Source organism: Stomoxys calcitrans, chromosome 1 (genome assembly GCF_963082655.1).
Source record: "Stomoxys calcitrans chromosome 1, idStoCalc2.1, whole genome shotgun sequence".
In the NCBI taxonomy this organism is placed as follows: Eukaryota; Metazoa; Arthropoda; class Insecta; order Diptera; family Muscidae; genus Stomoxys; species Stomoxys calcitrans.
In genome coordinates this window covers 236,426,931-236,440,166 of record NC_081552.1, presented here as the reverse complement: position 1 = coordinate 236,440,166, position 13,236 = coordinate 236,426,931, and the positions used below count along the sequence as shown (strand labels likewise).

The following is a 13,236-nucleotide window of genomic DNA, read 5'->3' as shown; positions in this document are numbered from 1 at the left end:
ATCCGATTGGAATGCAATTTTACACGACGTATTTTGCTATGATATCCCAGAACTGTGCAAAGTATATTTGGTCCAAAGTTCAAATCGGTCCATAACCTGATATAGCTGCCATATAAACCGATCTTGGGTCTTGACTTCTTGAGCCTCTAGAGGGCGCAATTCTTATCCGATTGGAATGAAATTTTGCACGACGTGTTTCGCTATGACTTTCAAAAACTGTGCCAAATAAGGTTCAAATCGGTACATAACTTGATATAGCTACCATATAAACCGATCTTGAATCTTGACTTATTGAGCCACTGGAGGGCGCAATTCTTATCCGATTTAAATGAAATTTTGAAAAAAGTATTTTGTTATGATATCCAACAACTGTGCTAAGTATGGTTCATATCGGTTCATATCCTGATATAGCTGCCATATTAACCGATCTGGGATCTTGACTTCTTGAGCCTCTAGAGGTCGCATCTCTCCAATTTGCCTGAAAATTTATACGACGAATCCTCCCATGACCATCCACAAACGTGTTTATTATGGTCTGAATCGGTCTATAGCCTGAAACAGCTCCCATTTGAATCGATTGCTCTATTTTAATTCTTGAGCCCCCAAAGGGCGCAATTCTTATTCGAATTGGCGGACATTTAACACAGGTCTCCAACATATAATTTAATTGTGGACCGAACCGGACCATATCCTGATGTCGCTCTAACAGCAGAGCAAATCTTTTCTTTTATCCTGTTTTTTGCCTAAGAAGAGATGCCGGGAAAAGAACTTGAGAAATGCGATCTATGGTGGAGGGTATAAGATTCGGCCCAGCCGAACTTAGCACATTTTTACTTGTTTAACTTTTATATTTTTCTGCATAATATACCAATACCACAACTTAAAGCTGCTATCCTGATCAATTTTATCTGTTAAAAATAACCAGATATACTAACACCCACCTAACATCGTCGAATATTAATGTTCGTAAAATCTTTTCTTTCTCTATCTCTTCATGGTGTTTAATACAATTCCTATGTTAAGTAGTTTAGAGCAAAATTTTGCGTAGATGGCAAACAACGTGTGAATACATGCCAGAAATTATGTGAGAAATTTGCATTCGTACAAAAGGCCTAAAACCGATACCAATTCAGTACATGCTGTGCATTTGTAATGTAGCACGATTTTTTTCTAGAAATATTATTTTGTTTGAGTGCTTTGAGTTTTGGCTTATGTTTTATGTACGCCATGGCCAAGTAGGGGCCTACTAGAATCGTCAAGGAGGAATTTTCGGAAGAAGCAATAACGAAAAACAATCATATTTTTAACTATTTTACGACGGATAAAAATAGTTTTAGTATAAAAGCCAGCGTTGGAGGAGGGAATCATCATCAGTTTGTTAAGAACTTTCAAGTTAAAAACCAAACCAAATCAACCAAAAAACCCATCAAAATGTTCAAATTGGTAAGTGTGAATAAAAAAATTTATAACTATAAAGTGAGAAGAAAAAAAGGATTTATACAAACGGACAACAATTAAAAGGATCAAAATAAATATTTACAATATTTAAAATCGGGATTATGCTTAAGATCAAAGTAAACTTTCTCTAACTGCAATATGTAAAGAAATTTTTTCTTCAAGAGAATATTTTTTACGCATTTCCTATTTGCAGAAAATTTCATAGACAATTTTTCTTAAGACAAAATTTAAAGGAACATTTCAGTCTGATTGTGCTTTAAGAGAAATTTTCAGTGAAATTTAGACTTACAGAACATCTCAGAGTACTTTTGTTTTTTCAGAAAATTTCACAGAAAATTTGTGATTGAAGAAAAATTCCATTGAAATTAAAAAAAAAAAAAACAAATAAAAGCGTGCTAAGTACGGCCGGGCCGAATCTTGGGAACCCACCACCATAGGTTCTTATATGGGAGCCATATCTGAATAAAGACCAATATGGACCATATTTGGCACAGTTGTTGAGACGCATAACATAAAATTGAAGCCGAATCGGATAAAAATTGAGGCTTCCGGGGGCTCAAGAAGTCAAATCGGCAGATTGGTTTATATGAGAACTATATCAGGTTATAGACCGACTCAAACCGTGCAACAATTGTGGCAAAACACTATGTGGAAAATTTCAGCCAAATCGGACAAAAATTGGGCTCAAAAAGTAAAATCGGGGGGATGGGTTTATAGGGAGCTATACCCTCCACCCATTGGATGAGGGTATACTAATGTCGTCATTTAAAAAATTTTCGTTAAAACAAAAAAAAAATAAGTGAAATTTTCTCTGAGGACAAATTTCATTGAAAATTTCTCTGAGAAAAAATTTCAGTGAAATTTCCACGGAGAAAAATTTCAGTGAAATAAAAACGAAATTGTAATCAATTTTTCTCCAAAAACAAAATTTCATTGAAATTTCCTCTGAAGCCAGGGAAAATTTCTTTAAAGACAAATATTTCTTTAAAACAAAAAAAAAAGTGAAATTTTCTCTGAGGACAAATTTCATTGAAAATGTCTCTGAGAACAAATTTCAGTGAAATTTTCTCTGAAACAAATTTCAGTAAAATTTTTTCTGAGGAAAAATTTCAGTGAAATTTCCACGGGGAAAAATTTCAGTGAAATTTTCTCTAAGGAAAAATTTCAGTGAAATTTTCACGGGGAAAAATTTCAGTGAAATTTTCTCTGAGGAACAATTTTAGTGAAATTTTCACTGGGAAAAATTTCAGTGAAATTTTCTCTAAAGACAAATTTCAGTGAAATTTTCTGTGAGGACAAATTTCAGCGAAATTTTTTTGAGGACAAATTTCAGTGAAATTTTCTCTGAGAACAAATTTCAGTGAAATTTTCACTGGGAAAAATTTCAGTAAAATATTCACTGGAAAAAATTTCAGTGATATTTTCTCTGAGGACAAATTTCAGTGAAATTTTCTCTGAGGACAAATTGCTCTGAAGACAAAATTCGATTAAAATTTTCTCTACTGGCAAACCAAGACAAATTTTCACTGAAATTTTCGCTAAAGACAACATTTTTATAAAAATTTCTACAAAATTTACAAAAAAAAAAAAAAAATTCAATGAAATGTTCCTTAAAGAGAAGTCTTTATGAAATTGCCTCTTAGAACAAAATTTGAGTTTTTCAAAAGCAAAATTTTAGTGAAATTTTCTCAAAATCAAAATTTCAATCAAATTTTCTCAAGAGCTAAATTTTAGTGAATTTTTTTCAAAATCAAAATTTTAATGAAATTTTTTCAAAAGCAAAATTTCAGTAAAATTTTCTAAAAAGACTAAATTTCATCTAGGAAAATTCCCTGAGAAAATTTCACTCAAATTTTGACTTTGAAGAAAATATCGCTGAATTTTTTTATTTGAAGAAAATTTTACTAAAATTTTGTCTCAAAAAAAATGTCCACTGAAAATTTTACAAAATTTTTTCTTTTTTAGAAAATTTTGTTGAAATTTTTGCCTAAGACGAAATTTGTTTTTGGAGAATTTTTCTCCAAATATTGTCCTGAAAAATAGGTTAGAGTGACAGTCTATATTCTACACAGACTAACGTTGAATATTTTAGTCCATTGTGATACCACAGTAGCGCCAAACCTGGCCTTTGGTGGGAATCGAACCCAAAACCCCCGCACTGGTAGTCCAAGCACGATAAAAACTCGGTTACCGGGGCGACCAAATTCTGAAAGATAATTTCATTAAAATTTTGGTTTGAAGAAATTTTGTTTCATTTTTTTTTCTCTTATCTATAATTTGCCAGTATCTTCTTTAACCAATTTCTTTGTATTCTCACTTTCAGTTCGCTGTCTGCTTGTTCGCCCTCTTGGCCTGTGCCATGTCTAAACCACTTGTTGCCTATTCAGCTTACTCTGCTCCCCTGGTTGCCTCTCCCTATACTGCTGCCTACACTGCACCTTATGCTGCTGCTGCCTACACCGCTCCCTATGCTGCCTACAGTGCCTATCCCTATGCCTCAGCTTACTCCGCTTATCCTTATGCCACCGCTTTCATTCGTTAAACGGAATTTATGGTAAATTTTTTTTCTATGAAAAAAAAAATCAATGGATTACGATGCAGGCCTCAGGATTCAGGAACTTTTCAACAACAAAATTTTAGAACAAAATTTCGTCGTCTTTACAACTGGTTGCCTTGTAGTTTAAGTTTTACTCTTTAACTCGTTTGAGTGACAACTTTATTCTTATTTGTGAAAAATTCGCTCAGCTTTTTACAAAGGTATAAAAAAAATTATGTTATGAATGTCAATAAAAGGATATGCATATTTGCGTAAAACGTACCTCATTTTGAGTTATTTTCGGTTTTAGAAAGGTAAACAACAAAAAAGTAACCAGGCATTAAGTTCGGTCGGATTGAACTTTTGGATACCCACCACCTCAGGTCTATATATTAACTAAATTCCAATGCAGCATTTTTGAACCCGTAGCGGCTATAGCGATACAGGATCCTTTCTAGGACTCTTGTACGTCGAGGGTCACTCTTCGAAGTTCGAGCGAAATCGGTCAATAAATAAGCCATTTATGGGTGAAATGCCATAAAGCGGCATATGAGGCAATTACATCCAAATATGATCCGATTAGCATAATTTTCGTGAAGGATGTTAAGGGGTCTAATACAACTCGCCGTACCAACGTAATAAACACCCAACTTATGGGTGAAAGACCATAAATCGGCAGATCGGTATATATGGCAGCTATACCCAAATATGGTGCAGTCTGAACACAGGGACGAAGAAGGGTCTAACACAGCTTATAATGCCAAAATTCGGCGAAATCGGGTATGAAATGCGGCATCTATAGGTCTTAGATCTTAAATCGGTCTATATGGGAGCTATAACAACACACTGTTCGATTTGGACCATATTCGATAAGATACCGATATAGAATTCCAAGCCCAATTTCTGTACCAAATTTCAGCGAAATTGGGAAATAAATGCGGCTTCTATGTGTCTTCGACCTTCAATAGGGAGATCAGTCTATATGGAGGCTATATCAAAATATTGTCCGAACTGGACCTATTGCGGAAGTCGAAGATCCCAAGGGAACTCACTGTGCCAATTTTCAGAGAAATCGGCTTCAATGGGCCTTATTCCTTAATTTGGACATAGGTCTATACGTGGGCTATATCCACTTATAGTCTGATATAGTCCATCTTCAAACTAAACCTGCCTATGGTAAAGAGATCGAGAGATCGGTCTACATGGAAGCTATATCCAAAACTGAACCGATCTGGGCAAAATTGAAGGGAGATGTCGAAGGGTCCAACACAACTCACTGTCAAAAATTTTCGCAAAATCAGACAACAATTGTGCCTTTTATGGGCCTAAAGCCCTAAACCGAGAGATCGGTCTACGCGGCAGCTATATTCAAATCTGGACCGATTTGGGGCAAATTCAAGAAAGATATCGAAGGTCCTAACACAACTCACTGTCCCAAATTTCGGCGAAATCGGACAATAAATGCGACTTTTATGGGTCGAAGACCTTAAATTGAGAGATCGGTCTATATGATAGCTATATCCAAATCTGGACCGATCTGAGCCAAATTGAAGAAGGATGTGAAGGGGCTTAACACAACCCACTGTCCCAAATTTCAGCAAAATCGGATAATAAATGCGCTTTTTATGGGCTCAAAACCTTAAATCGGGAGATCGGTCTACGTGGCAGCTATATCTAAAACTGAACCTATCTGGGCCAAATTGAAGAGAGACATCGAAGGTCCTAACACAACTCACTGTCCCAAATTTCGGCGAAATCGGACAATAAATGCGCTTTTTATGGGTCGAAGACCTTAAATTGAGAAATCGGTCTATATGACAGCTATATCCAAATCTGTACCGATCTGAGTCAAATTGAAGAAGGATGTGAATGGGCCTAACACAACTCACTGTTGCGAATTTCAGCAAAATCGGATAATAAATGTGGCTCCTTTTGGCCTTAGACCCTAGATCGGCGGATAGGTATGATAGCTATATCAAAATCTGGACCGATCTGAGCAGAATTGAAAAAGGATATCGAAGGGTATCCAACACAACTCACTGCCATAAATTTCAACAAAATCGGATGATAGATGTGGGTTTTATGGGCCTAAGATCCTTAATCGGCGGATCGTTCTATATGGGGACTATATCAAGATATAGTCCGATATAGCCCATCTTCGAACTTAACCTGCTTATGGACCAAACAAATCCGTTCAAAGTTTCTGCTCAACATCTCTATTTTTAAAGACTGTAGCGTGATTTCAACAGACAGACGGACAAACGGACGGACGGACAGACGGACGGACAGACGAACGGACAGACGGACGGACAGACAGACGGACGGACAGACGGACGGACAGACGGACGGACAGACGGACAGACGGGTGGACGGACGGACAGACAGACGGACAGACAGACAGACGGACGGACAGACAGACTGACAGAAAGACGGACGGACGGACGGACAGACAGACGGACGGACAGACAGACTGACAGACAGACGGATGGACAGACGGACGGACAGACTGACAGACAGACGGACGGACAGACGGATGGACAGACGGACGGACAGATGGACGGACGGACAGACGGACGGACAGACAGACGGACAGACAGACGGTAAGACGGACGGTAAGACGGACAGACGGACGGACAGACGGGCGGACAGTAACATAAGCACTTCCGCCATAAATATGACACTTAGGAGTGCGGATCTGGGAAACAATGTGATTGCTTGGATATGCTATGCAGCAAGGAGATTGCCACCAGTATTGGTGTCGAGACGGTGGGGGTGAATATCTCTAGGGGAACACCTCATGGAGCGGTAATACCAACTCTGCTCTGTATCCCTGAGAAGGACGATATTCTTGATGGAATGGAGAATATGGGTGTTAGAGTCTGTGGATACGCGGACGATCTGTTTATGGTCGTCACAGGAAAATTTCTAAACCCGGTTACGGAGGACATGAATAGAGCACTTGGATGTGCTGCTAACGGGCGGCGGATATCGGCCTGGGTGTGAAGGCGGGGAAGAAGGAAATGCGATCGCATAGGTGAAAGATACTGGTCTTTAGGCTACCCACTCTGCAGGGGTTGACTTTACAGTTATCTTAGTCGGTGAAATTTTTAATGGGTATTTCTCGATAGAAAATTAGATTTGAGAATGAACATCGGATCGAGGATTAGAAGGATTAGAGGATTAGGCCTTTGCGGCATTGGATTTGTGTGGGGTTTGAGGCTTATGGTTGTTTTCGGCGGTGGTGCGGGCAGTTCCGTAGGGCAGTTCCACTGGGACTGGATCATTAGGGGTTATGTTGGGAATTCTCCTTTTGAAGTGGTTTATAAGGGAAATATCGGTTAGGTTCATTCTAAGATTGTCGCAGCTTGACTTGATTTTTGGAGCACCAGCGAGACATATACGTATAGTGGATAGTACCATGACGGTCACTCAGACTGACTTCCAGTTAGGTATGAACGTGGTGGATAAAGGATTGCGGATAAAGTTACCTACCCTGGCAGAGTGGCAGAATGGGCGGGCTAGATTTTCAAGCATTAACGTTATTACAGATGGATCGAGGAAGGAGAATGGAACAGGGTGTGATATCTTTTGCAGCGAATTCGATATTAGGGATGATTGCAGCATCTTTCAAACAGAGGTATATGCGATGTATGTTGCAGCGGAGCTTGTGTAGTCTATGGAAAGCGGCCGATCCAAAATTCATATGTTTAGCGACAGTACAGCAACGCACAGTAGGGGAAAATTGTAAAAAAATAGTAAAAAATAGGCCGTATAAGATCGGGTAGAGATACCTTTTTGAAACTTAGTACGGTTTTGCCAAAATTTGGACAGTGAGTTGTGTTAGGCCGTTCGATATGCTTGTTCAATTTGGCTCAGATCGGTATAGGTTTGGATATAGTTGTCATATAGACCGATTTCTTGATTAAAGGTTTTGGGCCATAAAAGGTGCATTTATTGTCCGATGTCGCCGAAATTTGTTATAGTGAGTTGAGTTGAGTTGAGGGCCCCTCGACATCTTTCTGCAATAAGAATCAAATCGGTTCAGTTTTGGATATAGCTACCATATAGATCGATCCCTTGATTTTAGGTCTTGGGCTCATAAAAGCTGCATTTATTGTCCGATTTCGCCGAAATTTGGGACAGTGAGTTTTGCTAATTTTTTTGACACCCTGCTTTAATTTGGTTGGATATAGCTGCTATATAGACCGATCTCTCGATTTAAGGTATTGGACCCATAAAAGGAGCAATTATTGTTCGATTTCGCCGAAATTTGGGACATCGAGTTATGTTGGGCCCTTCGACATCCTGCTTTATTTTGGCTCAGATCGGTTTAGATTTGGATATAGCTGCCATATATCCCGATCTCTCGATATAAGGTTATGGGCCCACACAAAGGCGCATTTATTGACCTTTGCCCCCCGAAATTTGGGACAATGAGTTGAGTTAGTTGAGACATCGAGTTGTGTTGGGCCCTTCGACATCCTTCTTGAATTTGGCCCAGATCGGCCCAGGTTTGAATATAGCTGCCATATAGACCGATCTCTCGATTTATGGTCTTGAGCCTATAATTTGGAAAAGTTTGAGCTAAGGAGTTAGTCCTTAGCTCTAACTATTCCAAATTTTAAAGTGATATCTCTACCCGTTCACAAATGGCATATTTAGTACTCTTTTTCGATTTTCCCCCACTATGCAATGTTGAAGGCGTTAAACTGTACGTGTGTGAGATCAAAGACCCTGGACCGTTGTTGGGAGTTACTGATGCGTCCAAAGGAATACCATACTTTGACCCTATGCTGGGTTCCACGGCACATGGATATAGAAGGCAATGAAAAGACCGATGTACTTGATAAGTCTGGAGTGAATCTCCCTCTCGCAAATTTTTCATGGTCTCAATGAGCGCTACAAAGAAACTGGGTTACGTTGCTGGAATGCAGACGAAGGCTGTAAGCAAACAAATCTGATATGTAACGAACGTTCGAATCAGTACATAGACTCTCTGTTGCCAATAGAGAAGTAACATTTAAGAGTGGTCATTGGGATCATAAGTGGATAGAATTAGCTAAGTAAACACCTGTCTCGCCTAGGTATTAGAGATGATGATATCTGCCACTGGTGTTACGATATACACGCTACAAAGGACAGTTTACATTTTATTTATCAATTTCCAGCACTATCCCAAAGTAGAAATAGGATACTTGGTTCTTTTTTCTTTCAGGCACTAGTTGAACTCGGGCGTTTTAACCCAGTCAAAAACAAAACCTTCGTCGAAGCGTCAAAGTGGTACGAGAAAGTGCATTGAAACCTGTCTTCCAGGCTGGTTTGACTATTGAGAGAAGAGGAATTGTTTATGAGAAATCACAATTGGTTATATGATGGTCTAGGCGCCTTGGTAGCCAAGTTGGTAATGTGCTTGAATTACCAGCGCAGGGGTCGTGGGTTCGATTCCCGCCAAAAGCCTTGGTCTATCGTGGTACCACAATTGACTTTAAATTGCCTAAGTGAGTCTATAAAGGAGTGCAACTCTTACCTAACCTAACCTACATGATGGCCAACGCGGATGCTAAAACAGACATTTTGGTGCCATACTCTTCCAACCTAACCGGAACTACTCCCTATTACCATTCATTTAGGTTCCAACTTGCTCCGATCGGTTTACATATCTGGATTGTGAGTTGGCTTTTTGTGGACGGGACCTGATCCAATATTTTGATAAATTTTTTTTATTCCAAAATACCATTCTTTGAATCCCAAATTGTCCCAAACGGTCAATTTTTTCATATTGGATGGTAATTTTGGCGTAAGGGGAGATTCCTACTCCCTTCCCTATTTATACTCCCAGTTTAACCAAAACAATGGGTAAAAATTTCAAGAAAATCGTTTTCGAGTTCATACGGAGCGAACAGACAGACAAACAAACACAGTTTGACTTTTGTTATAAGACGATAGGGATATGAGCAGAAGAAAGCAAATAGGCTTCGATAGGGTTCGAATAAAAACGCAATCATTTGAGCTTGTTAAGGTTTCTTTAATTTTCACATTTCACTGGTCAACGATCACAAATAAAAGCAAACTGATTTCAATCCTGTCATTCTGACGTTTCTATTTTTTCTTGAAAACAGTCACAGCAGGAGCAACAGCATGGGCGGCGTACACAGCAGCGGGGGCAGCAGCCACAACTGGAGCAGCAGCTACAACTGGAGCAGCAGCATAGGCGGCAGGGAAGGCAGCTGTGTGGGCGACAGTGTGGGCATTGTAGGTGCTAGCGTAGGGAGCCACATAGCCAGCAGTGTAAGCAGCAGCGACAGCAGGAACAGCAGCGGAATAAGCCACAGCAGCAGCAGTATAGGCCAGGGGAGCGGCAGCCAAGAGGCCGGGCTTAGCAGCACCAAAAGCGACGGCAAACAAAGCCAAGAAGCAAACAGCGAACAATTTGAACATTTTTCAGGCGTTATATGGGCGTCTCTAGCTCTTCTGTTGGTTATTCCAAAGTAGTTCCACAACAAATTGTGATGATCTTCGACGAAAGCCATGGACTTTATATACACACCAAAAAAATTCCAAATATTAGTAGTTGTTCTTGTTTTTCTAAAGCAAGCGAAGAAACAAAAAAAAAAAAACGTAAAAATTCCGGAATATCAAATTAAACACTTTTTTTGAAACGAAATATCCTTGAATTCTACATAAAAATAGAAGCCAGTCATTCTCAACTTTGCTTTTAAAAATTAGCAACAATAACCGCCAATGCTTCTCGGCAACTGATTGACGGACTGATTAACATCCGTGTATGTGGGTGGGAGTGTGTGGCTGTCATTTGTGGCTATGTTTAGCAATTCCCTCAATGTCCATGCCATTGTGAGTCTCTGTTTTGGTAGAATTGTCACACAGGCGCATCTCCATGCGGCGATCACGTACATATTTTGCAATAAAAATATCGTTGCTAACATATGTATAGTGGCGAATTGTCATCAATTACGTCAGCAACCTGAGACATACATACTGCAGCAGAAGCATTAATTACTCTTAGCAACCAAAGGAGGATTTTCCAAAGATTGTTGGTGTTCTAGACAGATAGAAATCAAACAAATAGAACCGGATTTATATGACTTGGCTGGCTTCTCTTATGCAGTTTTCGTCACATGGCCTTGTCATCTTGGCCTTCTGCGCCCCGGTAGCCGATTTGGTAGCGTGCTTGGATTACAGTGCAGAGATCGAGGGTTCGATTACCGCCAGAAGCCTTGGTCTGTCGCTACTGTGGTATCACAATGGACCTAAAATTGTCCAAGTGAGTCTATAAAGGACTGCCACTCTTACCTAACCCTACCTTAACACACACTTTCTATATGCCACCAGATTGTCCCATCCAACTCTGCAACAGGCTCACAACTTTCCATTTTTATCTGGAACCGGAACCTCCCCCTTACCCTTATTTTCAGAAACGCCAGATTTCGGAGATAGGTGGTGCGATTTAAGCGACATTTTGTATACTCCTTTATAGTAACCTACAAACAAAAATTGTGTATCCAAATTTCGGGTGGAGTAACTAGGGGGGCGTTCCACCCCCAAACCTACCAAATATATATATATATATACACCAATCACGGCAATATGGGACTCAAATGAAAGGTATTTAAGATTAGAAAACCTATCTGATATCCAATTGTCGGACCAAGTGTGTGGGGTCCACCCCAACCCCCCTAAATCGGAAATCGGACATATTTACCGACCATGGCAATATGGGACTCAAATGAAAGGTATGTGCGAGTAAAATACGAATCTGATATCCAAATTTGGGACAAATTTTCTGCGGCTTCACCCCTTCCCCAAAACACCCCTCAAACAGGTCTTATTTACTGACCAGGGCAATGTGGGGTTTAAATAAAAGGTAATTGGGAGTAGAATACGAATTTGATATCCAAATGTAGAACCATATGAAACTGATATCCAGTTGTGGGACCACGTGTTTGAGGGGCCGCCCGTCCCCGAGAACATCCTCCAAAGAAGACAAATTTACGACCATAGCAATATGGGGTTCAAATGAAAGGTCTTTGGAAGTTAAGCATAAATCGTATATCATTCTTCGGGAAAAGTGTTTATGGGGCCACCCCACCCCCATAACACCACCCAAATAGGAAGTATTTCCTGACCATTGCAATATGAAGCTCAAATAAGAGGTATATTAGAGTAGAACACGAATCTGATATATATTTTCAAAGCCAAGTCACTGAACGGCCGCCCCATCCCCCAAACCAATCACGTTTGCCGACTATAAAAAAAATGGGGCTCAATGAAAGGTATTTGGGAGTAGACCATGAATCTGACATAAACATGTCTTTGCTCACCAAGACAATTTGGGTATTCAAGACAGTGGAACTCGATATTCATTGTTTTTAAGGCCCATACCTCAAACCGGACATATTTGCTGGCTTTTTCAATAAAGGGTTTAAGTGATTGGTAATTGAGATTAGAAAACGAGTTAGATATCCAATTTTGAGGCCATAGGCAATATGTGGATCAAATATATAAGAATAGAGCACGTTGCTGAATACCACACAAACAGTTTTTTTTTTACTGACCATCGCAATATGGGGCTTAAATAAAGGTATTTGGGAGTACAATACGAATTTGATATCCAAATGAGGGACCATGTATTTAGGGCATCACCCCTTCCCCAAAACACCCCCCAAAGGGTAAACATTTTTCGACCATGCCAATATGTGGCTCAAATGAAAGGTATTTGAGATTAGAAAACTAATTTGATAACCAATTTTGGGACCATGTGTTTGGGGGACGCCTCATCCTATAAACTCTCCTTAAAACCAATGGGGGAGGGGACCACCTCACCCCCGAAAATACCCCTAAATCAGACATCATGAGATTATCGGGCTGAAATAAAGTATTTCAAGAATGGAGTTAACACATTCAAACTTAAATTCATAGACCAATAAAGATCATATGGGATTCAGATAATTATATTGTTGTTAAACTCAAAACCATAATTCTAGAAATCGGTCTATATTCATATCTGGACCGATCTGGGCCAAATTAAAGAAAGATGTCGAAGGGCCTAACACAACTCACTTTCCCAAATTTTGGCGAAATAGGACAATAAATGCGCCTTTTATGGCCCAAAAACCTTAAATCAAGAGATCGGTCTATATGCCAGCTATATCCAAACCTAGACTGATCTGAGCCAAACTAAATAAGGATGATATAGGATGATGGCCCTAATATAACTCACTGTG

General features: G+C 39.5%; 2 protein-coding genes across 2 annotated transcripts; one reads left to right on the top strand and one right to left on the bottom strand.

Annotated features, from left to right (window-relative positions):
- The first annotated feature begins 1,393 nt into the window (after positions 1–1,393).
- Positions 1,394–4,124, top strand: LOC106093737 (cuticle protein 4.9). Its single transcript, XM_013260871.2, has 2 exons — positions 1,394–1,443; positions 3,782–4,124. Exons 1-2 carry the CDS (start codon positions 1,432–1,434, stop codon positions 3,998–4,000), a joined length of 231 nt encoding a protein of 76 aa, XP_013116325.1. The 5' UTR covers positions 1,394–1,431; the 3' UTR covers positions 4,001–4,124.
- A 5,880-nt stretch (positions 4,125–10,004) lies between these two features.
- Positions 10,005–10,573, bottom strand: LOC106093735 (cuticle protein 38-like). The gene has a single exon (XM_013260868.2). It carries the CDS (start codon positions 10,430–10,432, stop codon positions 10,094–10,096), a length of 339 nt encoding a protein of 112 aa, XP_013116322.2. The 5' UTR covers positions 10,433–10,573; the 3' UTR covers positions 10,005–10,093.
- Positions 10,574–13,236: the final 2,663 nt, after the last annotated feature.

Bases quoted from the DNA above. Each gene is read 5' to 3' on its own strand.
- LOC106093735 (XM_013260868.2), bottom strand. From the start codon at position 10,432: ATGTTCAAATTGTTCGCTGTTTGCTTCTTGGCTTTGTTTGCCGTCGCT.